Source organism: Pteropus medius, unplaced genomic scaffold (assembly GCF_902729225.1).
Source record: "Pteropus medius unplaced genomic scaffold, Ma_sr-lr_union100, whole genome shotgun sequence".
Lineage (NCBI taxonomy): Eukaryota > Metazoa > Chordata > Mammalia > Chiroptera > Pteropodidae > Pteropus > Pteropus medius.
Window position 1 is genome coordinate 3,569,186 of NW_024354498.1, and position 23,840 is coordinate 3,593,025.

The 23,840-nt window shown below is 39.9% G+C and overlaps 1 protein-coding gene across 3 annotated transcripts in view; it reads left to right on the forward strand.

The window, feature by feature from the left end:
• Window positions 1-23,840, forward strand: part of SH3KBP1 (SH3 domain containing kinase binding protein 1) — a 313,545-nt gene that overhangs the window by 148,915 nt on the left and 140,790 nt on the right. For all 3 annotated transcript variants that reach the window (XM_039852304.1, XM_039852302.1, XM_039852303.1), the window contains 2 exons: window positions 12,426-12,529; window positions 23,332-23,461. In XM_039852304.1, coding sequence (XP_039708238.1) covers window positions 12,426-12,529; window positions 23,332-23,461 — 234 coding nt within the window. The remainder of the gene's footprint in view (window positions 1-12,425; window positions 12,530-23,331; window positions 23,462-23,840) is intronic.

The window sequence follows — 23,840 nt, forward strand, 5'->3', positions numbered from 1 at the left end:
TAAAAAAAATCTCTCAGCCCTATTGACATATTTGTTGACATATTTCAACATGCTATATTTTCATTTCATTCAGTTATCTACATTTTTTTCATTTTCTGGGAAACCACCTCTTTGATTCATTGATTATAAACTTGTTTAATTTCCATATATCTATAAACATTTCTTTCTGTTATACTTCAGATTTTATTTCTAGTTTCATTTTATTTTGGTTAGAGACAACATTATGTATTATTTTAATTCTTTTAAATTTGTTGAGGTTTGTTTTATGGCCCAGAATAAGGTCTGTCTTGGTGAAGGTTCTGTGGATAATTGAAGAAAATATATTTTTGGCCATTGTTGTGTATAATGTTCTGTATATATCAATTAAATATAATCATGCCGATTAAAAAAATAAGTCAAAATTTAAAAATCATTTTTGACGGCCTGCAGTACAGATCTTTTCCTTCTGTCCTAGAGAGAGTGGGGGAGGGGGAGGAGAGAGAGAGAGAGAGAGAGAGAGAGGTGAAATTTTCTGTCATTCTTTAAATCTCCCAGTACAGTGGCCATTTTTGGGTACTGATTTTAAGAACTGATCTGTTAATGGTATTTTACCCTGAGAATTCTCTAAGAATAGGCAAGAGAGATGGACCCCAGATGAAGGTCTCTAGGATTTTTTTAGACCTTTGTCATAGTTCCTAATATGTGTGTGCTCACAATGCCCCGCCCTCCTTTCCTCCCTACCTCTGCCCTTAACTGTAGAAGTTAGAGGTCTCATAGATCCATTTGTCAGCAGTAAAGTTTGAGAATGCCTTTAAAAATATATGTTAGAGGGCGTATGTTGGATAGAAGGGAGAAATCTTGTTTATGCTCAACAAATAACTTATATTTAGAGTCTTCAGTTTTTCCTTTGAAATTCTGTATTCTCATTTCACTTGAATGACTCTGCATGGGGCATTTAAAAGTAGATGAAACAAAACTCTATAAATATGTTGAGTTCTTTTGGGCATTGTGCCCAAATCAGCCTTGCTAAAGCACAGAAAAGCTTTATGGATTGGTTTTTCTCCTCCGAACATCCAGACTCTATCCCTGGGGAGATGGTGGGCTGGGCTGGGGAAGTCAGGCCAGGGATAATTTGGAGAAGTGTTCACTGGGGATGGTCTGCTGTAGGTCGGGTCATTTGGATTAAGGGGCATGCTGAAAGGTCAAAACCAACCCCGGAGACTAGTCTAAAGAAAGGGGAAAACCAAAAGGCCATTTAGAGACATCACCGACTATTTTTCAGTGTGGTTCCTTTATCTCACTCTGATGGGAAGGGAAGGTTGGTGAAAAGAATATTGGTTGAACTGGTATAAATTAACAGAGCTACCTTTTAACATATTCATGAATGTAAAGGCAAATGGAAAAAAGGGAGGGAGTCAGACCTTCTGAAAGTAGGTCTGTCTCTATCATTCCAAGTTTATACATGAGAAAACTGAAGCAAAGAACCATGGACTGGGCTGCATGAGGTGGTCGCAATCCTGGCTCCACTGGGTCATCTGTCTCTTCATATTATGAGGCCTAGGATTCTCCTTATGTGCTTTACTGCTATCAGTGTGGACCACATGTCTATGAGCTGTGAAATCAGAGCTCGTGTGTCCTTTCAGATGGCGAATTCACACCCTGTTTTTATAAGACAGTTGAGGTGGTAGACGTCATGGTTGGAGGAGTTCTTCATGCCGATAGTGCCAATATTTTAGATGTGGCTTCTAAGGAAATATTGGGTGATAATGTTAACATTGAAAATATCCATATGCAGCTTATCTTTGCAGGAGCTCCATTAATTGAATGGATGGCCCCTTTCTGTATTATGCTGGTGGTAGAAACTCGATTTTTTTGGTCATATGCTAATTGATCAACTTTAAGACTGCTTTCAGTGGCTTTTTTAAACAGGGCATTAGACTCTAAAGTTTTTAGGACTGAGGAAGTGCTGGATCAGGGCTTTGTGCCTGTCCATTTCTAGATAGTGGCACCTGGGCTCACAGATTGAGAGTGAACATTTGTCATGAAATGACATCCACATAACTATCATGAAGCATATATGAGTATTGGTAAATGAGTTGCATTAGTTGAAAAAGGTGTGCGTGAAAGAGGTGACAGGGGTCAGAGCTGAAGGGGTAGAGACAAACATAAATCCACATGCAGAGATCATTGAAATATAGTTAGATGAGGGTAGTACTAGAGAAAACCAGTGGTTGTTAGGGGAACCCAGAGAAGGGGCTCCCGTGGCCGAGTGTGTGTGTTCCTGTGAGTGAGTGAGTGAGTGAGTGAGTGAGTGAGTGAATGAGTGAGTGAGATTGAGCTTGAATGGACACAGAGCCCCTCCATGGCTGAGAGGGAGATGGCTGCCTGGGCTATTTGGTCTAGGGAGTCAGGTCAGGGAAAATGACCTTGGATTAGTAAGTGAGAGAATATTGTGTGGGGCTCCTTGGAGGGTTCTCTAACAACATCTGATCAGAATAATAACTAGTGTGGGCTGAAGATGTAGAGCTTTTTCTCTGGGCTCACATCTCCTGTTGTCTTCATGGACCCTCCATAAACAGTTCAGGATCCCTTTGTCATTCAGTATATGACAAAGATCTTTCTCCCTGATTTAATTGGTATTTATTTACTTGGAGAATAAGAACTAACTTTACTATTTATGTCATCGAACTGTGCTAGAAGGATAAGTTTCGTAATGCAAGATAATTATTTTAATACATGACTATGATGTTTTTAAAATTTATTACAGTGTATTGCGTGCCTTCTGTAAAAACAAATTGATGTGCCGAAGCATTTAAATGAGTCTCTCTTTATACTCCCCCAACCCCCCTTTTCCAAAATGCCAGTTACTTTGGGGTATACTCTTCCATACCATTTTCTGCGCTTACACAAGTATGTTTGTGCACACACCCTCTTTCTCTCATTCACTTAATTGTTAGGCTCTCATATATTAGTTCAATGTTGAATGAATCCATTTATTCACTTATAAACGTTTGTTGAGTGCATAACCTGTGCTAGGTTCTGGGTGATTAGGAGTAAATAAAAGAGTCCCTGGTGGCGGTTTTGGAGGGAGGAGATGTGTGTATTCACAATGTTGAGATCATACTGTACATATTACATGACTTGGTTTTTTCATACAGTGTATTATAGACACCTTTTACATGTCAGTACACGCGGAGTTCTATTTAATGACTGCCTAGTTTCCCGCATGATTTATGTAGCCCTTCCCTCTCAGTGGGCATTCAGGATGTTTCCTTTGTAGGTCTCTGTGCACGTATTCATTTGCTATTAGAAACCATGCTGCCCTGAACATTCTTGTACAAATAGCTCTGCCTACTTAAAACAAGTCTTTTCTGTGTTTTAAGAGGACTAAATTTCAAATCAAATATATATAATTTCTTCTTCACCCCTGAATGTATATTCAGCCCTGCTCTACCATTTGGTACGGGTAATTGCCAGTTGACCATAAACTTGGAAAATGAAAGCAGTAAGGAGTATATCAGGCATTGTTTAGTATTACAGATGCTTCAGACTACAGCGCTGGTGGAATGAGGCACCTTCAACACAGTGGCAAAACTCCAGGGGCCATTATCTTTCCATCACTGTAGCCGCAAGTCGGCATTGGCTTTTTTCCCCTTAAAATTGTGGTAAAATACACATAATGTAAAATTTATCATCTTAACCATTTTGGCGTTTTTAAGGACACATTGGTGTATGTCCTGTGTAACACCAGGTTGAGGCTTTAACTCTTTTCTACCACCCTTCCTGTCTCTATCCGGTGCCTCTCTGACTGTCTGGAAGTTTATGTTCACAAAACCATGACTCACAGACAGAATGTGGAATAGGTACTCATTAGTTCATTCATCTATCCATTTATCAAGAATGGATTGAGTGTCTGCTTTAAGCACTGAGCTAGGTGCTGGGGATCAAAGACAAGTAAGAGAGGGGTCATTGGCTCCCAAGGGGGAAAACAGACACCATCAATTGAAGATAATACTGTATATCTGCCTCTCCTTCCCTGTGTGTATGATTCCTTCCATCGTGTTTTTCAGACTTTCTCTATTTTTTGTTGTTTTCTGTTGGGTCATATGCCTGCTTCTAGGCTCCCTCCCTCAAGCCGTCCTGCACACCCCTGGCACCAGGCATTTCTCCCTAAGTCACTGTCCTCATCACATCTTGTTGTCTCTTTTCTACCCAGAAGCCTCCTCTGGTTCCTCACTGTCCACAAAATGAAGTCCTCATCTTTAGCTTGGCATCTTCTGCTTGGCGTTGAAATGCCACTCCCAGTCTGCCTTCCTGGTCTTATCTTGGGTTGGTGGAAGAAGAGGGCTGCAGACCACAGCTTATTTAACTCATGTGCCTTTGACAAGTTATCCAGCCCTTCTGTGCTCCTCCATAAAGATGGGGCCAGCACCCCTAACCTAGTAGGGGTGGTGCAAGGACTTGAGGGAAGGCACGTAACGTGTCTAGCGTGGTTCTTGGCATATGGCAGACACCTAATCGATGTTCATTTCCTTCATCTCCAACAAGATTCAGTTGCTTTTCCTTATGTGACTTCTGACTTTACCCATCGCCCTCCTCATCTCGCATGCCTCAGAGGCTCTAATAAATGGGTCCCTACTGGTTCTACACTTCCCTCTTATATTCTGGTGGAACTTCGGAGCAAATGAGTACTGCCAAAGCTATAACCTCTTTTCAGATGAACTTTGCCTTTGAATTAGCAGGCAACTGGATATACTGTTCCCTGCCATGCAAAGATGTTGATTATACACATCCCTAGGAGAATTGAGCAGACTCATCTCCGGGGACCAAACAGTGCTGATTAATTAAATACTGTACATTTCCACTGCAACAGTTCAGCCACAGTCAAGAGGGGTTTATAAAGAAAGACCCACAGTTGTTTTTTTTTTCTGGCCTGCCATGAGCCTCTGAAATGTCCTTATTTTCTTTGAGTTACATTACATTGAAACATCTTTGCACCATTGGCTGTCCCGAGTAAAATGAGTGATTCTCCTTATTTAGTTAGTTAAACTTATATTGTTTTCCCATCCTGAATAGGAAACCTGGCCCCTTGCATAAACCGAAGTTTCCAACTGAAGAACATCTTCTTCAAGAACCCAGGATGCTGCTCAGTAACTTGGGGGTTTGTTGCACTCCAGCAGTTTTTGCTAATAAATCATAGCAGAGACCACTGTCTTTTCTACCTGCTGGGCCCTAGGAACACATTTCCAGAGCTAGTGACTGCTTAGTGCAACTGCGCCAAAGGTCTGTGAAATAAAAATCAGCACGGCAGCATTCACCTGGTTTGTACATTAGGGTAATATTGACAAATAAGTATGATTTCTCTCTCTTTTGGGAAAAGAAACTGAATGTAGTAGAACCTGTATAGCATGGTCCTGGAGAAGTCCCATTTCTTTTTGGACAACAGATCTGTCCAGATGTCTCTCAACCCTGGCTGTGTGTTAGAATCACCTGGGGAGCTCTTACGTCCAGATGTCCAGGCTGCACCCCAGACCAGTGATATTAGAGTTTCTAGGGGTGGGGCCCCAGCATCCGGATATTTTACTTTTCTCCCTAAAATTTCGACTTAGAAGCATTTCGAATGCATAGAAAAGTTGTAACAATAGTACAGCGAACACCCATCTAGATTCACTCATTGTTATTAGCATTTTGCCGTATTTGTTCGCTCTCTCCTCTCCTCTCTTTCTCTGTATATGCGTGTATATATTATATATATGTATATACGAATACACACACACTCCTTTTGTTTTTTTCTTTAACCTACTTGAAAGTAAGTTACAGATATCAGGACACTTCATCCCTAAATATTTTGGAACAGGGACATTCTCCTACGTAACTGCAATAGAACAGTCAGGAATTGTAGCATTAACATAATGCTATTATCTAGTATTAAGCCATATTCAGATTTCCCCAATTCTCTCAATAATGTCCTTTATAACCTTTTTATAAAACCCAAATCAGGATTACAGTATATTTAGTTATTATATCTCTTTACTGTTTTTAAATCTGGCACAGTTCTCTAGCCTTTTTAAAATCTTATGTGATATTGACTTTGAGAAGATGTTTTAAAAACCAGGTCAGTTTTTGTAGACTGTCCCTCAGTTTGGATTTGCATGATAGCTTCCTCATGGTCACATTTAGGTTAAATGTTTTGGGCAGGAACATTCTGTACCTAATGTTAAGTCCTCAGCACATCGCATAAGGAGGCACCTGATATTAATTTGTTCCATCACTGGTGATGTGAACTTTAAGGCTATGTCTGCCAGCTTTTCCATTCTAAGGGGACCATTTTCCTTTCGTAATTAATAGATAAACTGTGGGGAGGTACTTTGAGACTGTAGCTTCCCTTATCCCCAACAGCTTTCACCCAGTGGTTTAGTAGCCATTGATACTTGCTAGAATCAGTTATTGCTATGATGGTTATAAAATGTTGACTGTCCATTTCTACTATTTTTATATTTATTAGCTGACATTCTTTTGTAAAGAAGAGCTTTCTTTTCTTGCCCCACTCCTGTCTACCTAATTTTTTTTGAAGTATAGTTGGTATAGTTTTATATTGGTTATATTAATTTCAGGTGTACAATAAAGTGATTTGACATTTTTGTACTTTACAACGTGCTCACTCCACTGATTCTAGTAATCATCTGTCATTGTGCAAACTTATCACAATATTATCAACTGTTTTCTCTCTATCTTTTTCACCCATCTCCCCACTTCCTCCCTTCTGGTAACTATCCTTTTGGTTTCTGTTTCTGAGACTGGTTTTGTTTTGTGATTTCACATATAAGTGAAGCCATGCGGTATTTGTCTTTCTCTGCCTGACTTATTTCACTTAGCATAATACCCTCTAGAACCATCCATGTTGTTGCAAATGGCGAGATTTTCATTATTTTTTACTGCTGCATAATATATAGAACCACAAAACACTGCAAAATAGCAAAGCAGCCTTGAGAAAGAAGAACAAAATTGGAAGAATCATGCTTCCTGATTTCAAATTATACTACAAAGCTATAATAAAACAGCATGGTATTGACACCAAAACAGACATGGATCATTGGAACAGAATAGAGAGCCCAGAAATAAACCTTCATTTATATGACCAGCTAATCTATGACAAAGGAGGTAAAGATATACACTGGAGTAGCAACAATCTCTTCAACAAGTGATGTTGAGAAAACTGGACTGTATGAAAGAATAAACTCAAAATGGGTTAAGGACTTAAATGTAATGCCTGAAACTGTAAAACTGCTAGAAGAAAACATAGAAAATAAACTATTTGACATCAGTCTAAGTAATACCTTTTTGGATATGTCCCCAATCTAGCTAATCTTATCCATCTATCTAGCTAGCTAGCTAGCTAGCTATCAACTTAGCTTTATTGAATGTATCAATATAGGCTCAAGAATTTTTTTTGAAATAAATAAATAAATTATAATACGTTCCTCAGTTCATGTTGTTACTGTCCCAAATTTGGCCTGTGGAAGCCCCATCAAGCTGATCCTTGCGTGCTTTTGAAATTACCTCTCAAGTATTTGAGCACTTCATTAATTTTGGCATAATCACTTTGGGTTTTTTTTTGGCCTCAACCCTGGAAAGCTACTTTTCTATGGGGACCTAGTTTCTCAGGGACCACTATTTAGAAAATTATCAGTAGTTTAATGAAAGCTCCCCAGATGATTTCAATGTGCAGCCAAAATTGAGAACCACTGATTAGAGTCCTCCAAAGGAAGACTACTTGTTCCCACAAGGCCCTTTCCGGTTGTCACCCATTGTCACTGGTTGTCACCTATAATTAGTGGCACTGATTCATTGTTGAGTTTTAGATTTTCATGGGCAGGGCTCCTTGAGGAATCAGGTTTAAATGCAGGACCCTGGCCCCAACCCCAGAGAGTACAGTTATGTAAGTCTGCCCTGCATGTCACCATTCTCACACAGGTGTTCCCTAGACCATGTCTGGAGAAAATGCCAGAAGTAACCCCGAGAAGTAGGGTCTTCTTCAGATTTCCTCTTTGATTTTATCAATATTTTCTCTTTTGCAAAATGATGTCAGTATATGGCCATGTTCCCTGGACATGTGATAAAGATCCAGTTGATTAATTTAGTGAGTTCCTTGAAAATTTGAAATGATCATAACCCTCATAGTTATACTCTTGTTGTGTCATAGGGGATGTGGGATCTAAAAAAATAGACTATGCGAATGTTGAAAGTTTCCAGTTGACCCAAAGATTATTTTCAACCACTGCACTATTTGTTGTTATATTTTTGTGGTCATCAAATGAAAGTTTTCACATGTCATAAGACTCTCTGGAAGGCTCTAAAATATAGATGTGTGTGCTGATTCTGAGGTTGGGTCATGACACCCTTTTTAGTTTCTGCTATTTCCTTTTTAGAGAATGCAAATGTACATTTCCTCCCTATCTAGTCTGCTTTATTTCATTAAAATATGGGCCTCTGTTTTCAGCAGCTATAAGGAAACGCTCCTGATTTGTGGGTTTTCACTAACTGGTTTCACATTTTAACGATGTACCATGTTAGCCTAGCTAGTCCAGCTAGTCCTTTCTGCAGTCTTAAGACCCAAGACCCATAGCCAAGAATTCTTAAGAATGGTTAGACATGGGAGGCAACTAACCAGTATCTCTGGAGTCGCATCTCCTGACCTGAAATCCTTGGCCCTCCACTTTCCTAGCTGTAAGACTTCTGGTAATATACTGTCTCTATGTGCCCCCCTCAGTCTCCTTGTCTGTAAAAGGGTGTCAGTGATCTACTCCAGAGGTTCAATGTGGTGATTAAATGGGGTGATACATAAAACTACTTAGTTTTTGGCACGTAGTAAGGGCTCAAAAAATGTTAGCTGTTACTATTTTGTTAAACACTGCTATTCATGAATGGAAGGTGGTTATGAAATCTAGTGAGGGAGTTGAGGGTGTACCTACCTTGCCATCTCTGTGTGCCTGTGTTCCTACATATGAACACATGTGTATTTTGTGGCTGTCATACAATCTGGCAATAAAGAAGAGACGTATCAATTATGCCTTGTAAAGTCTACCTTATTCATACTTTTTTTTGGTAAGACATGTGCGCATATTCATTAGCATATATGTCCATAAAGCTTGTGCCTATTCTTTCAATTATGTGTAAGGAGTTAAGTGGTTCTGCCTAGAAAACACACACAGTGATAAAGGATGGTGGTAATGGCCATGATGCGAAGGAAGAAAAACACGTGTTCTCTCCTCTTTCTAGTTATTCTAATATAGATTTATATTGTTGGTCATGATCAGCAAATATATTTACTTTTATAAAGAAAATTTTTCTTTCATGACTCAGTTTACTCCATAGGGAGAAGGCTCATTGAAATGTGTTAAAACTTGAATTCATGTAGACTGGGCTCTGGGCATTAAGATGATAGGTCAAACTAAGAGATTCCAGACTGCGGCCTTGAGCAAGTCACACTTTTTTTTCCCCTTCAGTTTATACCAGCTATTGAAAAGAGGTGGCACTGTTGTCTACATACCTCTTCGAGGAATGTCAAGACTGACCAGTAAACATCAGTGAAATGCCCGGAGAGGAAAAATTGGCAGATGACATCCTTAAATTCCCTTAAATTTAAGATAGATGGAGTTAACCGAAATGCTCTATCTCCTAATGTCAAACATCCTACTTGAAGTGGGTTTTACATTGGGTAGAACTGGTAAACAAGACTGAAACAGTGATGTGCAGAAGTTGAGGCCTGCGGGAGCAGAGGTCCAGGAGTTTGGCAGGTATCTGTGATGAGAAAGCACTGATGAAGACCTAAGGCTATGTTATGTATGCAGTATTGCAGGAAGCAATTAAGTAAAGATTGCAGAGAATTTGGGACAAGATGTGAGCTGAATTGGTTCATCTAGCATTGGAGGGAGAGCTCTGAACTCAGGCTAAGTAGATACTGCCACTTACTAGCTTAGTCACTGAGCCCCAATTTTCACATTTGCAAAATGGTTATTTGTTCTGGTTCCTTTTTCTTTTTATGTGGTTGGCAGGATGTAATAGGGTAATGGGTATCAGAAATGCTTTAGAAAAGATCACAAGCTATCAGAGGGCCAGAGGGAATAACTATTTCTGCTTGGAATTAGGTCAGGTGACCTTTACCACAGCAGCCTCTGGATACCTCCCTATTTGTTGGCACTGTGCTTTATAGGGCTTTATGCTGCCAACTGAATGACTGTCTTAGAGGCCTTTAAGAAATATTGACTAGCCTGGCAGAGAAAAATTAGTAAATGTATCATTCTTCCTGATACCAGATAGGGCTTTATAGAAGTCCAATGCAGAGATTTGGTTAGAGAGAAATCTGATTATTCTGTTCCAAGTCCTGAGTCTGCTGGGTTAGTCTTTTCTTGAAGGATATATCACTCTCTCCATTGCCATTTGTATACTGTTGGGTTAGAGGCTACTTTTTACACAGGGTTTTGCGAAGATATGAACTTACATATAACTATAAGTTTTGTAACTTTAGCTAACACTAGGTCTTCAGATGTTATTTTTAAGTCACTTCAGTCAGGACCTTGGTGACTTCTGTGGTTGCGAGTGTCAGGCTTCAGACATTTGTCATGTTTGTTTTGTGTTCACATTCATATCTGCAGAGTTTGCTTTTAACATAGCATCTAGCAAATAAAGCTCTTAAAGAGTTATAGTAGAACTGCATCTTAAGGGGTATACATGGGGGCAGGAGAGTCACAGGATACAGGTTATAGGTGCCAAGATCGCCTCATCATCTAGACCTTCTCAGATAGAATGAGAACTCTGTATCCTTTATGACGCATAATGCTTGATTGGTCTTCTGTAGTGTTGGAAACCATGGAATAGTGGTGGTGTTTTTTGCACTAGGGTACCACAATTCCTGACTTCCCATCTGGGAAAAGCCAGTTGGGGTTAGCCCTCTGTCCCTGGAAGAGTGAGGCCCTCCTTGGATTGCCCTAGTCTGCCTGTTAACAGTACAGTTAGCACCTGGGAATTAGCCTAATAGCTCTGCATTTCTTCTAATCAAGACCAGGCAGCTTGTGATTTCGCACGAAGGGGTGGAGTGCATTCGTGTAGTCACCAAAGATGTGATTAGACAAGATGTCGATTCTGAACTTCCGCTCTCTTCTCTCTGTTCAACTCTGTTCTTCCTTAGTGAGGTTCAGGCAGAGAAAAATGGAACAGAGAGAACTAGGCCACTGGCTTTTGAAAAATATTGACCAGTGAGCACGTCAGATGTAGCAAAGACCTTCCTCTTTGTATGATATTCTGCTGTGTGGGGGCCTTAATGTGACCTGTGATCACTCCTGCAGGGATTTGCTTTCTCAGGGAAAAGATTAGAAAAAAGAAAAGAATCCCTGTAGGCAGTATCCAGAAATAAAGTAAGCATTTCTAAATGTGTTTCCTTGAAGTTGATGAGCCTTTTGGTTTTATAGGCCATGTGGTGGCACGATGTGAGGTGGTCAGCCTTGAGTGACAAACTTCTGAGCAATGCTGGTCTCAGTTGCTCTCTCCTGGTCACTTCTCTCCCCAGCTTGGGCCTCCATTGCTGTCTTCTGTCTGTCTCCCTCCCCCACCCCCCGTCATACATACCACATGAATGTTCTTTCTCCCCACAATGCATGTCTGTGGTGTGGATAGTTGTGTCTGTATTTGAACCAGTTCTAAGTCGGGGACTCCCACTTGGGCCACACTGGGTGAGTGAGGTGCTATAATCTTGAGTATTTTCTGATCAAGTGAAGTGTGGCCCTGGCTTTTATCTTAATTTGCCTGGGTTAGTTCTGTGTAAGCAGCCAGGCATCCTGCTAGTAGGTCTCCTGGGAACAGAGAGAAGAGGACAGAAGTGGATTTGTTGAGCCTCTGTAGGGGGTTTGACATGGCACCAAGAGCAGGCTGAAATCTAATCAGCCTTTGCTTATCAGGCCTGAGTTCCAGCATGTTGAAAGGGTGATGATTAGTGAGAAAAAAGCCAGGATACTTTATCTTTTCTTTTGCACATTGGGGAAAAATTTCCTCTGCCTTGCTGGTATTAGAAGCAGACCATTCTTTTTACTCTACCACATCAGCTTTCATTAAAAAGCAGCAGCAGCAAATAGAAAGCCCCATCCATGGAAAACCGTTTAAGGCAACACTGTGCTCCAGCGCTTCGGGGTGGGGTTTTTCCTTTTGCACCAAGGGATCGGTTTCTCATATCCATGCCTTTTTGACCCAGCAGCTTTTAAAAGAACAAGAAGCATTGCTCTGCTTTCTACTGCCTCTCTCTGAGAGACCAGGGCTGCCGTGCCTCTAGCCATGTCCCAGAGAGCATATTTGAGACAAGTCAGCTTAATTTGCCTGCATGCCTAGGAATCCTCTCTTTAAAATCTAATTTCGAGAGAAGAGCTGTATCTAAATATTTTGCTTTTCCCATTCAGGCGAGCGACGGAGGCGCCGGTGCCAGGTGGCATTCAGCTACCTGCCCCAGAATGATGATGAGCTTGAGCTGAAAGTTGGCGACATCATAGAGGTGGTGGGAGAGGTAAGTGCGCCAGGCAGGTGGGTGTGGTGGCCTTGTGCGGGCTGTCAGAACCCACCCATGGCTGGTTGGCCTTGCTGTGGTGGACGTTAAAATTCAAAGAGATCTTAGGTATCATCTAGTTGAGTCTCTTCTCAGAGGAAATGGGGTCCCAAAGAGAAATGCTGCCAAGCCCATTGGAGGTAGATGCAGGGCCATTTAAAACCATTGTCTTTCTAATGCAGCATACTGGATACCTCTGAAATGCCAACCCAGTGCCACAGCTTTTCTCCTCTGCTTCAATTGCTAGTAGACTCTGAGTATCCAGAAGTGCCCCTGATCGATCTCTAGAGGATGGATTCAGTATTCATCATGGGGAACACTGTGGATTCAGAGAGAAGAGAAAACAAGTGATGTTTATAGAAGACCTGGCATGTGACAGGCGTGACAAGGTTCTTTATGCATTGGCCCATTGACCCATCACAACCACTTTATTTCGTAGATGAGGTAAGAGGCTCAAGAGACTCTAGAAGAGGCAGGGCTGAAGGTTGAATCCTGGTCCACCTGGCTGGAGAGACTGTGCTTTCCACTGTACCACATTCCCTGCTCCTGCTTGGTCCTGGCACTCAGAGTCAGCCCTGCTGGTGAAGTGTTCCATCAGACACTGACATGTTTCTCAGGCCCCACTCCCTTAGGCCTGGGAGATCCTGAGCTTCGGACTTAGAACCTGATTATTTATTCTCAGTCAACACACACATCTGTGTATAGAAATACAAGTTTCTGATTGCTTTGGTTTCCTGAATGCCAGTCGACCTTACAGGAATCCATGAATTACAAAAAGGAAGGTAGAAGTCAAGGAGGAGATTAAGTGAACTATTACGTGAGTGAAGTGTCAGGACTGGTACTAGATTTCCCAGTTCTCGGGTAAACATAGAGTGAGCATGTGTCAAAACTTTATTTAACTCATTAATGAGGGAATCTTACCATCTATAAGATGGTAAGGCTGCCTCAAAGGAAATTGTGAAAGAGCATAGTATTTGTAATGACTGAAAGTAGAATACTTAATTAAGATTGCTAAATTAAATGCAAAACTACATAGTATCCTATACAGGATAATAAAGCTGTAATCTCTGAGGTCATCTTTTCTAGGGGCTAAATCACTTACATCTCTGCCGGTCAAAATTTATTTTCATTGCTGCCTGATAAGAATCATTTGTATCGCTTTTAGTTTTCTACCAGTTAACATCCACACTAACAGAGTTGTAAATTAACCTCACACATAGTAAATATTGTGTCAAAGATATATGTCCCTAGAGAATTAGTTAATAGGATTCTTGGTGTGGTGCTGGGAAGACATGAAGTAACTCCTATTTCCCAGTTTGGGATAATAATAATTTATATTAATTTGTCATTCATTTATCACTTCTTTTTATCCCTGGTACCAGGCAACACACATAGGAGACATTTGTTGAAAGTTGAACGAGTGAAAACTGAATGGACAACAGAGTAGAACATTAATGCCAATGGCAGAAGGACAGATTTCTTAAGAAACCATGAAAGAAATTCCAGAGGGAAAAATAATGTGTGACTGATAAAAAATTTTGATATGATTCAGTGTGAATTTAAACAGAGAACAACAAACAGGAAAAAGTTGCAATAAATTATGATGAAAAATTATTATCTATATAACATGAAAAGATATTAGGAAGCTACTATAAAATGATAGATGATAGATAAGTCTGCCATAAACATAAATCCCACAAGGGGAAATAAAAAACTATGAGAAAATATTCTGCCCTGCTATTAAATAAATAAATACAAATTAAGACAATAATGAGTATCTGCTTTTGAAAATCCTAAGAAACTATTTAGTGATAAGATTGTTGGCAAGGCTTAGAAGAAGTGGTGACTTTATTTATCTTTATGATCCTAATATGAAGCTATTTAGCAAGGTATGTCAAGAGCTATAAAAATCTGAATTAATACCCTTTGACTCAGTAATCTCACTCCTAGACAGAAAATGGTTAACAGAAAAAAATATGTGAAACATGTTGCAGCAATGGTTGTGATAATGAAAAATAATTAAAGGAATAGTTTTGTGAATTAAGTTATATTATCTAGCTAGAAGATTGTGAAGCCATTAAAATGGTAAACACAGAGGCTTTTCAATCTGTATTTATTACAATACCATGCATTGTAATTATCTGTTATATTCTGCCAATCTGAGAGCTCTTTAACAGGAGGGATCTGGTTTTTATCTTTATATTCGTGGTATCTGGAATAGTGCCTAAAACCAAATATGTACCTTAATAAAAGCTTGATTAATAGAGTAAATGAATAAATGAAAGTACGAAAAGATTTTTTTTTGCAAAATAACAGATTAGAACTCAAAATTGCATATATAGAAGGATGTAGTCATGTAAAATATATCACCGTGCACATGAGTAAAGACTGAAAGAGAACAAGAATCGAAAATGGCTGTCATAGATGAATTTTCCTTTAATGTTGTAATTATGCTTTAAGAAATACAAATCCAGATGAGGAAAATTATTAATTAATTTCTGGTAAGTATTGCTCACTCTCACCTACCTGTTGGCTGTAGGGAAAGCGATCATGAATGGCTAAGGAAGAGTGATTGGAGGGCCGTTAATCTCCTAGCCTAGATGACATGGAAGTTCACCACCTTCTACAAGACCGGTTTCCTTTCCACTCACTGCTAGTTCAATACTAGGCTTCATTCTGGGCTTTCTTCAAATAGGAAAAAAAATAACTTTGCAGCCTATGATATTTATGTAGAACAAAATGTAAAAGTTGGCTTTTTAATTCATATTTAAAAAATTATGTCATCAAAAATTAATTTACCTATTCTGATTTTCTTGTAATATTGTGGATTTGAGGCCATTTCACTGTATAATATAAAATCTGCCCCTTTCTCTTATAATGGATGTGGTATAAATGCCAATGGGTGGCTAGTCTCTAATTCCACTGGAAACTAAAAGCAAAATAAATAAGAATTCTGAATAAACAAAAACACTTAAATCACAGGGACTGATTGAGGCAAAACCATAGCAATGCTTTATAATACTGTAGGATCTATCTATTGGTCAATAAAAATATAACATATTATGTGTATATATACATATTACATGTTATAGTCTTATTAATTGATGAATAGATTAAATCTGCAGTAGTGCAAAGCTATACACACACAAATGCACACTCTCTGCAGCAATTGGAATATGTAATCCTTCTAAAATTCTGCAGTCCGACACCCTCAGTCTCTTTTTGTTCTCTTGTCCACATCTAATTTGGCAGCACTTTTTTAACCTTCAAATCGTTAACATTATTCGTTCATACCAGTAACTCTTCCTTTTCACACTTACATATTTTTGAGCTATTTAACCAATTGTGGGCTAACAATGAGAACAACAGGCTTAAGTTGTCTGCTCCTACCCTCATCAGGCAGGAGTTGACTACTAGCCTCAAGTATGCAGCCTGGATAGGCCTCTGCAATGTGGCCTTGAGAAGGAATGGAGAGCACGAGGTGATCCAGGGGTGAGTGGAGTTGGTGAAGTGAAGTTGCTCAAGAAAGTGCTCACCATGCTTCTGCCTCCTCATTGGCAAGCACTGGCTCTGCTCTCATCATTAGATTCATTGTTGTGAACCTAAAGGAACCGGGTTGCCAATTTGCAAGGAAAAAACAGCAAGCTGAATACCTGGATAGATATTTTTAAAGAAATCATTGTAAATACACACCTGTGTCATTTTTCTCCAGAGTAGAAAGGACTGATAAATGCAGGTGAAGTTCTGATTATAAAAAAAAAAGAGAGATGGCATATGGGCATCGTTACCAGAAGAAATGGCATTTGAAGACCTCTAGAGCAGCAGTCCCCAACCTTTTTGGCACCAGGGACCGGTGCTACTGCGAGAATCTAATGCTTGATGATCTGAGGCGGAGCTGAGGCGGTGATGCTAGCGCTGCAGAGTGGCTGCAAATACAGATGAAGCTTCACTCCCTCACCTGCCACTCACAGACCCTGGTACCAGTACCAGACCCGAACAGATCACGGACCCTGGTACCAGTACCGGTCCACAGCCGGGGGTTGGAGACCCCTGCTCTGTATTTTCAAAACTAGTTTGTTGGCTTATTTTTTTTTAAAGGGCATTGAAACTTTTTAGTTTTCCTGTCTGTGTCATCTAGGAACTACTTTCCTTTTTGTGTTGGATGAGCTCGGTCTCAACCAGTCTGTCTTAGTGGTGACCCAAGGGATGTTCAGAGATTCTTGCTTTTATTTGTTCTTTGCAGTTAGTTTTTGAGGTATTTCTCAGTGGTCCTCAATCAGGCTGGCTGGAGACCAGTGGCATCAGTTTCAGACTTAAAGGCTAATCTGGCCTTGTAGTTTGCAATGAAGTAACTTGCAATTCCGAGAAATTTACGCATATTCCTTCTTGTGCCCATAGCAGGAGATTTGGTTCTCTCAGCTAGAGTTAAATAGGCTGTTGAAGTCCTTCATAACTTTAACTCAATCAGACAACCTTTGTCAGTTTGGATGGGTAGTTGTGATATTGTGATTTATAAGAAATATATGTTTGGTCTTTGCCCTGTTCCCTGCACAGAGCTCCTAAAACCCTTGAAATTTCCTAAGTGAAGAGACCGATCAAGTTTCCTTTTGTTATGTTAATGAGATGACTTTTGGAAGCACCCAAGGATGGGGGCTACTCAGTGAGGGTGAAGAATATTCTTCCTAGAATAGATGACATTTCAACGGAGCATGTGGAAGGTGAGAAAGTATTAAGATACATTCAGCAAGCATGGGCTACAATGTGTAAGGTGCTGGGCTAGTCTGGAGGAAGGAGTACGGGATGTTAGTACAGCCTTGCTCTGAAGTCAGGGGTGACCTATGAATCTTTGAGGGCAGGTATGGAACATAGAAAGCCAGAGCTGGCAGATAGATGCAAGTTACAGTGTTGTCCACACTGAACTTTTAGAGTAATACCTCATTAAAAGCTTTCTTACATATAGGTCTTCAAAGATCAACACATCCCCATAGACACTTTTCTCACCTGAGAATAGTGACTGGACAAAACATCAGGACCTTGATTTATCAGAAGGGTTACCTTGCTGGCTTGATTTACTGTTTGCTCATATTTTCAAGTTGGAATGATAGTAAGGTCTTAGCATTGAGTCATTTAGGAATTTGGGGGACCTATAGACTAGCCTGTGGCTGTTTTGAAGGATAGGACTTTAAAGCATTGCTGAAGGATGTCTATAAAAGCCCTACCAGAAACCCCTTCCACTATGAAGAAAACCATGGCTATTGCTGTCTTGTTGGGCAGAGTTTGCTTAAGTTTTAAATAGAAATCGTATATATGTTTTCTTAAATCATTTTCCTTTAAATTACCCTATACATTTTTCTTTTGAGGGGCCCTGTCATGTGGAATAGCCTTATTCTCAGGAGAATGGGGAGGGAATAAAAATCAAATTCCTGTGTATATGGAATGTATCAGGTAATCAGACAGTGAACTGCATAGGAATTGGGGGAAAATACAGGCCCAGGCACTTAGGACCTAGATAACACTTGTTTATATTTGGTGCAACCAGTTTTCCATGTCCCCAAATCAACAGAGATCGTTATTGAAAGCAAGTGAAATGGAAGTAATTTTAGGTGTTTATGCCTTCAGGAAGTAGTTCCCTTTAAATATTCTTTTTCATTAATTCCACTAATAGAAAAAGATGTTTTCTAGAAACAATTTGGTTTTTTTTTTCATCAATATCCAAAAGGTAAAACTATGTCTTAGTATAAGGGAATTTTCTGGAATGATAGAAATGCTATGTATGTTGATAGAGATGTGCATTACACGGTATATGCATTTGTGAAAACCGATCAACTCGTACTATTGATCTATGCATTTATATGAATAGTACCTCAATTAAAAAAAACTTTAAAGAACTATCTTAATATTCTTATTATTTTAAAATTTTCTGAATACTTTCCCTTCTCACAGGTAGGAGAAAGTGCTGCTATTGAAATTCTCACTTAATTATTTCTGAATAATTTTTTAAATTGAGATATAATTGACATATGACACTGCATTAGTTTTACATTAGTACAACATGATTTGATACATGTATATATTGAAAAATGATTACCACAATGAATTGAGTTAATATCTGTCACCACACATAGTTACAAATATTTTTTCTTGTGATGAGAACTTTGAGATCTATTCTCTTAGCAACTTTCAAATATACAATACAGTATTGTTAGCTGTTGTCACCATGCTGCATGTTATAAGCCCAGGATTTATATTTATTTATCTTATAACTGGAAGTTGGCATCTTTTGACCTTCTTCACCCATTTTGCCCACCCTCCACTCCCAGCTTCTGGCAACCACCAATCTGTTTCCTGTATCTATGAGTTTGGTTTTTTCCCTTTAGATTCCACACGTAAGTGAGATCATATAGTATTTGTCTTTCTCTGTCTGACTTATTTCACTTAGCATAATGCCCTCAAGGAACTAGAAAAGAAGAACAAACATAGCCCCAAGTTAGTGGAAGGAAGGAAATAAAGATCAGAACAGAAATAAATAAAACAGACGAAAAAGATAATAGAAAAAATATCAATGAAACCGAAAGCTGGTTTTTTCAAAAGAAAACAAAACAGACAGATCTTTAGCTAGACTCATCGAGAACAAAAGAGGATTCAAATAAAAGTAGAAATGAAAAAGGAGATAAATTGATACCACAGAAATACAAAGGATCAAGGGAGACTGCTATGAATAATTATATGCCAACAAATTGGATACTTAGAAGAAATGGATAAATTCTTAGAAACATACAAGTCTGAATAAAGTTTGAGGAAAATTTTAATAGTGTTAAGGTGTGAGCTTTTCCTTAAAGCTTGATTTGTACATCTTCCTTTCTGGAAAGAATGGTAAAACAGCTCTTAGAACAATGAAGCTGACTTCATTTGCCTGTGTGCCTCTTCCTCCCCCGTGCCTCCCTCACACCTACCCCTCCAGTGTGCTTCTGACTGTAGTTTGGATAAGAAAAGATTAATTGGATACAAAAAATTATAGCAACCCTTAAATGAATTTTTCTGTTTTGCTACTTGTATCTGGAGGTAGACATTAAACTTGGTAAATCTGTTGTTCCCCTTCTCAGTACAGTTGACAAGTAAAACTTCAAGGATGGTAAGTTGAAGATGGAACTGTTCTGAATACCTAAGTACCCCAGACAGCACGGTCATCTTTGCATTCACTTGTCCTCTTTAGTGCTTTATAGATGTAGATAACTTTTGTAAAATTGGGTGGAGGTGGAGGTGTTGCAGTTCACTCAGCTGCTTCCTCAACTTCCAACAGGGCTAAGAGCTCGAAACTACTTCTTTGGGCACTGAACCTACTTAGATGCTGGTGATTGTGAAGACATGGGAATTGTAGGGCACACTGACACAAGCTTTTAAAGTGTTTTTACTGTGTCTTTCTCAAATGCCGCTAGGTATAAGCCACCCTGCTCCCAGCTCTGGGCCGAAGGTGGGGTTCTCTCTTGAGACATACCCATGGGTTCCAGAGCTGGCTGGGTTGGTCACAGAGGGACCTAGGTAGGATGTGTTGTTCTTAGCCTAGAGCCAAGCCCTGCAGAAGGCTGTTGATGTATGTGTGTTGGTGGGGGAGAAGGTGGGCATTTGCCCCCTTTTATTACTTCCCTTGGGGCAGAAATTGTAAGCCCTTGGTAACATCCATAATCTCTACTTGATTACAAAGGAATGTGCTTCTTTCTCTCTTTTAAATAAAGAAACATAAATATAAGAATGCTTTTTTTCTAAGCAGGGAGGATAAGGCTCTGTGTGTTCCTTTCTTTGTTACAGAAGCTCCTCAAGGACGTTTCTTTGTCAGTTTTGTTCACCAGTCAATCTGTCCTGAGGTCCTAGGGCAGTGTAGTATAGATGCTCATTAAATATTGGTGGGATTGGGTAGAGTACAAAGACCTGGGCATGGCAGTACTTAACTAAGAACAGTGGCCAACATAGTCAGGATCTCTTGTCCCTTTTACTCCTTACAGGAAGGGGAAAATCTTTTCGTGAAGGTATCAGGGCTTCATAGGCCTCCATGGAGGATTTCTCCCAATGATTTCTCTGCTATTCATTCATTCATTCATTCATTCATTCAGTGTACAAGGTACTATGTTTTGTTCTTTAAATGAATGAATGAATGAAATCACTCTGGGCTTCAATGTCCTCATCTTTATAAAGGAAGTCAAATTAGAATATCTCTGAAGAGGAATAGTGTGAGAGTGAGGATCATTTTCTCATATCTCCAGCCTGAATCTCACAACCAAAGCAGCAGGCTATAGAAAGAAATCATACTGAACAGCTCTCACTGGTACTGGGGCCAGACGCCCCTGCCCATGGAACCTGCAATGGGAAATGTACCCCCAGGTGATGAGCAGTGGTTTTATTGTCTGCCCCTCCACTCACCGCATGGCTAATGATAGATTTCTGCTGATTCCTTCTTGGCCACTCCTCTCAGACTGTGCTGTGACAGTGATACAAACATCTGGGGGCACGGTGAGGTGAAGATACCCCTGTTTTCCCAGCAGGCAGTCTGCTGATCCCACATATTAGGAGCATTTCCTTCAGAGATCTAGCTGGAGCCACTTATTACTGGAAACAGGAACGTTTTAGATACTGTCAAACTGAATCAAACGGAATTGGCCCAGCTGCCCGGTGCTATTGGGGATTACTCTAAGGACTGCTCATTTGTGGTCCGTGCCCTTGGTTTTTCCTTCCTGTGCTGTGATTATGGGAGAAAGAAGGTCATTTTATGGCTCCTTATTCAGGAAATGCACAAAGGACCCCACGCTACAAATCCTGTGACTATTTATATTCAGGCTCATGATGAGTCTTCCTAACGATCCTAATCCTATAAAAAACTCCTTGAAGGAATAATACATATCAGTTGAGTTGGCATAGAAACATGGAATGATTTCAGCTGAAATGCTGTTAAATGCCACGATTTGGTATTGAATAATCATTGGGAGCATTGTGCATGGATGCCGTTGTCTGCAGTCTTTCCGGAAGATTCTATGATCATGCAGATATAATTACCACTCTGCAAGTCTGTATTCCATGAGTTCCCTAACAGATGCTCTAAACACCAATTTCGATGGTCTCCATTCCATAGGCTCTAGCAGCTTCCCCCTTTAGGGACCGTCCCATACCCTCTTCCCTACTCGTATCTATTGTTTCTGCTATTTAAGGTCAACCTTCATTTTTCTTTTTTTTCAAAGCCTTCCTTTAGCATTCCAGATCTCAGTGACCTGACTTTGGGTAACAAGTTTGGTTTGTGCCGAGTCGTGGCATTTTCTCATCTATTTACTTTGCATTGCTAGTTTTTAGTTACATCCACTCTCCTCCCTTTTTAAACTATTTACCCTTTCTACCTTGGCAGATCCTCAACTTCCTGAGGGGATAAAGAACATGTCCTGTATGGTCCTGGCCCTTAGTGTAGAATCATAATACATCCATCTCTGACACTGATTGAGTGTATTAATTATCCCCATTGTACTGATAGGTTCAGTTTGGAAGGAAATTTGAGTAAAGTCATACAACTGCTAAGTTTCAGGATAGGATCTGAACTGGGCTTTTGACTCTAATATTCTTTTTCTTTTTAAAAATTATTTTAGCTTTTAAATTGTATTTATTAATTAGCGTAGGTAATATATACATGTGGTAAAACAAAATTCCAAAGGTTCTAGATCTCTTTCTGATATATCACACCACTGGTAACTTAAGACTTGCTTGTTCTCAAATGCCCTATTATTTTCCTTCAAGAAGCCAGCTTGCTTTTCTTTCTTCTGGCATTCTGTTAGTGGCTTTATCATAAAATCTTGGAAGGACTTTTTTTTTTAACCCTTCTCTTGCTGTTCCAGTTAATTGGTCACTAAAGACCAGCTCATACCTCAAAAGGCCTTCAAACCTGTACCTGCCTTCTCCACTTTCATTGCTCTCCCAGATGACTGCAGTCTGGCTGCCCTCCCTGCCTCCCTTCACCCTTTCACCCTTTTTCAGTTCATCTCAGGGTAATCTAGACCCTTTCAGAAACCTGTAGGAACTCCTACTACCTTCTGTTTGAGTTCTTAGCCCAGGGATTCTTGACTGTTTTTGTTAGGCTGTCTAGTTAGTTTGGGTAGTCTGGGGAAGCCGTTCTCAGTTTTTAAATACTGATTTTAAATGCATAAAATAAAACATATAAGGTTACACAGAGAACCATTTATATCGAAGTAGCTATCAAGCTATTTTCAAAGCAAATTTTGATATAATAATCTACGTGTAATTCCTTATTATAAGTAACAAGTAATTCCTTATTGATACATTAAAGATTTCCAAGTAGGTGTGACAACTACCACCACTTAAAAGTAGCAATGGGTGCAAACAATATTGTGAGATACCCACAGCATCTATGATGTTAATATGAAAATATCTGTGATTTGTTGGGTGATGGGTTACATGTCCTATTACTGTGGTGTGTTACCTACATTTGTGTCAAAGGAAATGCCAAATTTCAGTTTGGAGTTAATGAAAATAAAGTGTTAATTCTTTCCACTTGACGTTTTTGGCCCCCAGGTTAATTCCCCCTTCCTGAGTCTGACTCTCAAGACTCTATGAGGCCTGCTTTCCCATTCACCGTTAATGTGTAAGCTTTGGGTCCTTCAGCCCTCCCTGCGTGGGCTCTTCATTCTGCACCACACACAGGAGGGAAAGCTGGGAAGTGCTGCATCTAACCTGATCCCCGCCTCTCTGTTCTTCTGTTCACATCTGTGCAGGTAGAAGAAGGATGGTGGGAAGGTGTTCTCAATGGAAAGACTGGAATGTTTCCTTCCAACTTCATCAAGGAGCTGTCTGGGGAGTCGGATGACCTCAGCATTTCCCAGGATGAGCAGCTTTCCAAGTCAAGTAAGGACATCCCCCCCTCCCACATAGGGAAGGAGTAGGGGCGCCAAGGGATGCTGCTCCAGCTTACCCTCTGCTCTGTAGCCTATGCCAAGCAGCTGTGACAAAAGCTCACGAGTATTTTTTTGGGTTATGCTGCCTTAACCCATGCAATTTAGTAGGTTTATCATTGTACAGATGTGACATGCACACCTTTGCCTGTGCGCAGACGCATACTCTGTACACCTCTGGATAGGTGATTATCAGCCTTCATGCCATGGTAACACTCTCCCGTGGGTAGCCCATGTTGCTGTGCTTCTATGTATTTCTAAAGTGTTACTCACTACAAGTTGATATTTTTTTTAAATGAAGCAAATGAGATTGCTCTGTTTCTCAGCATCCC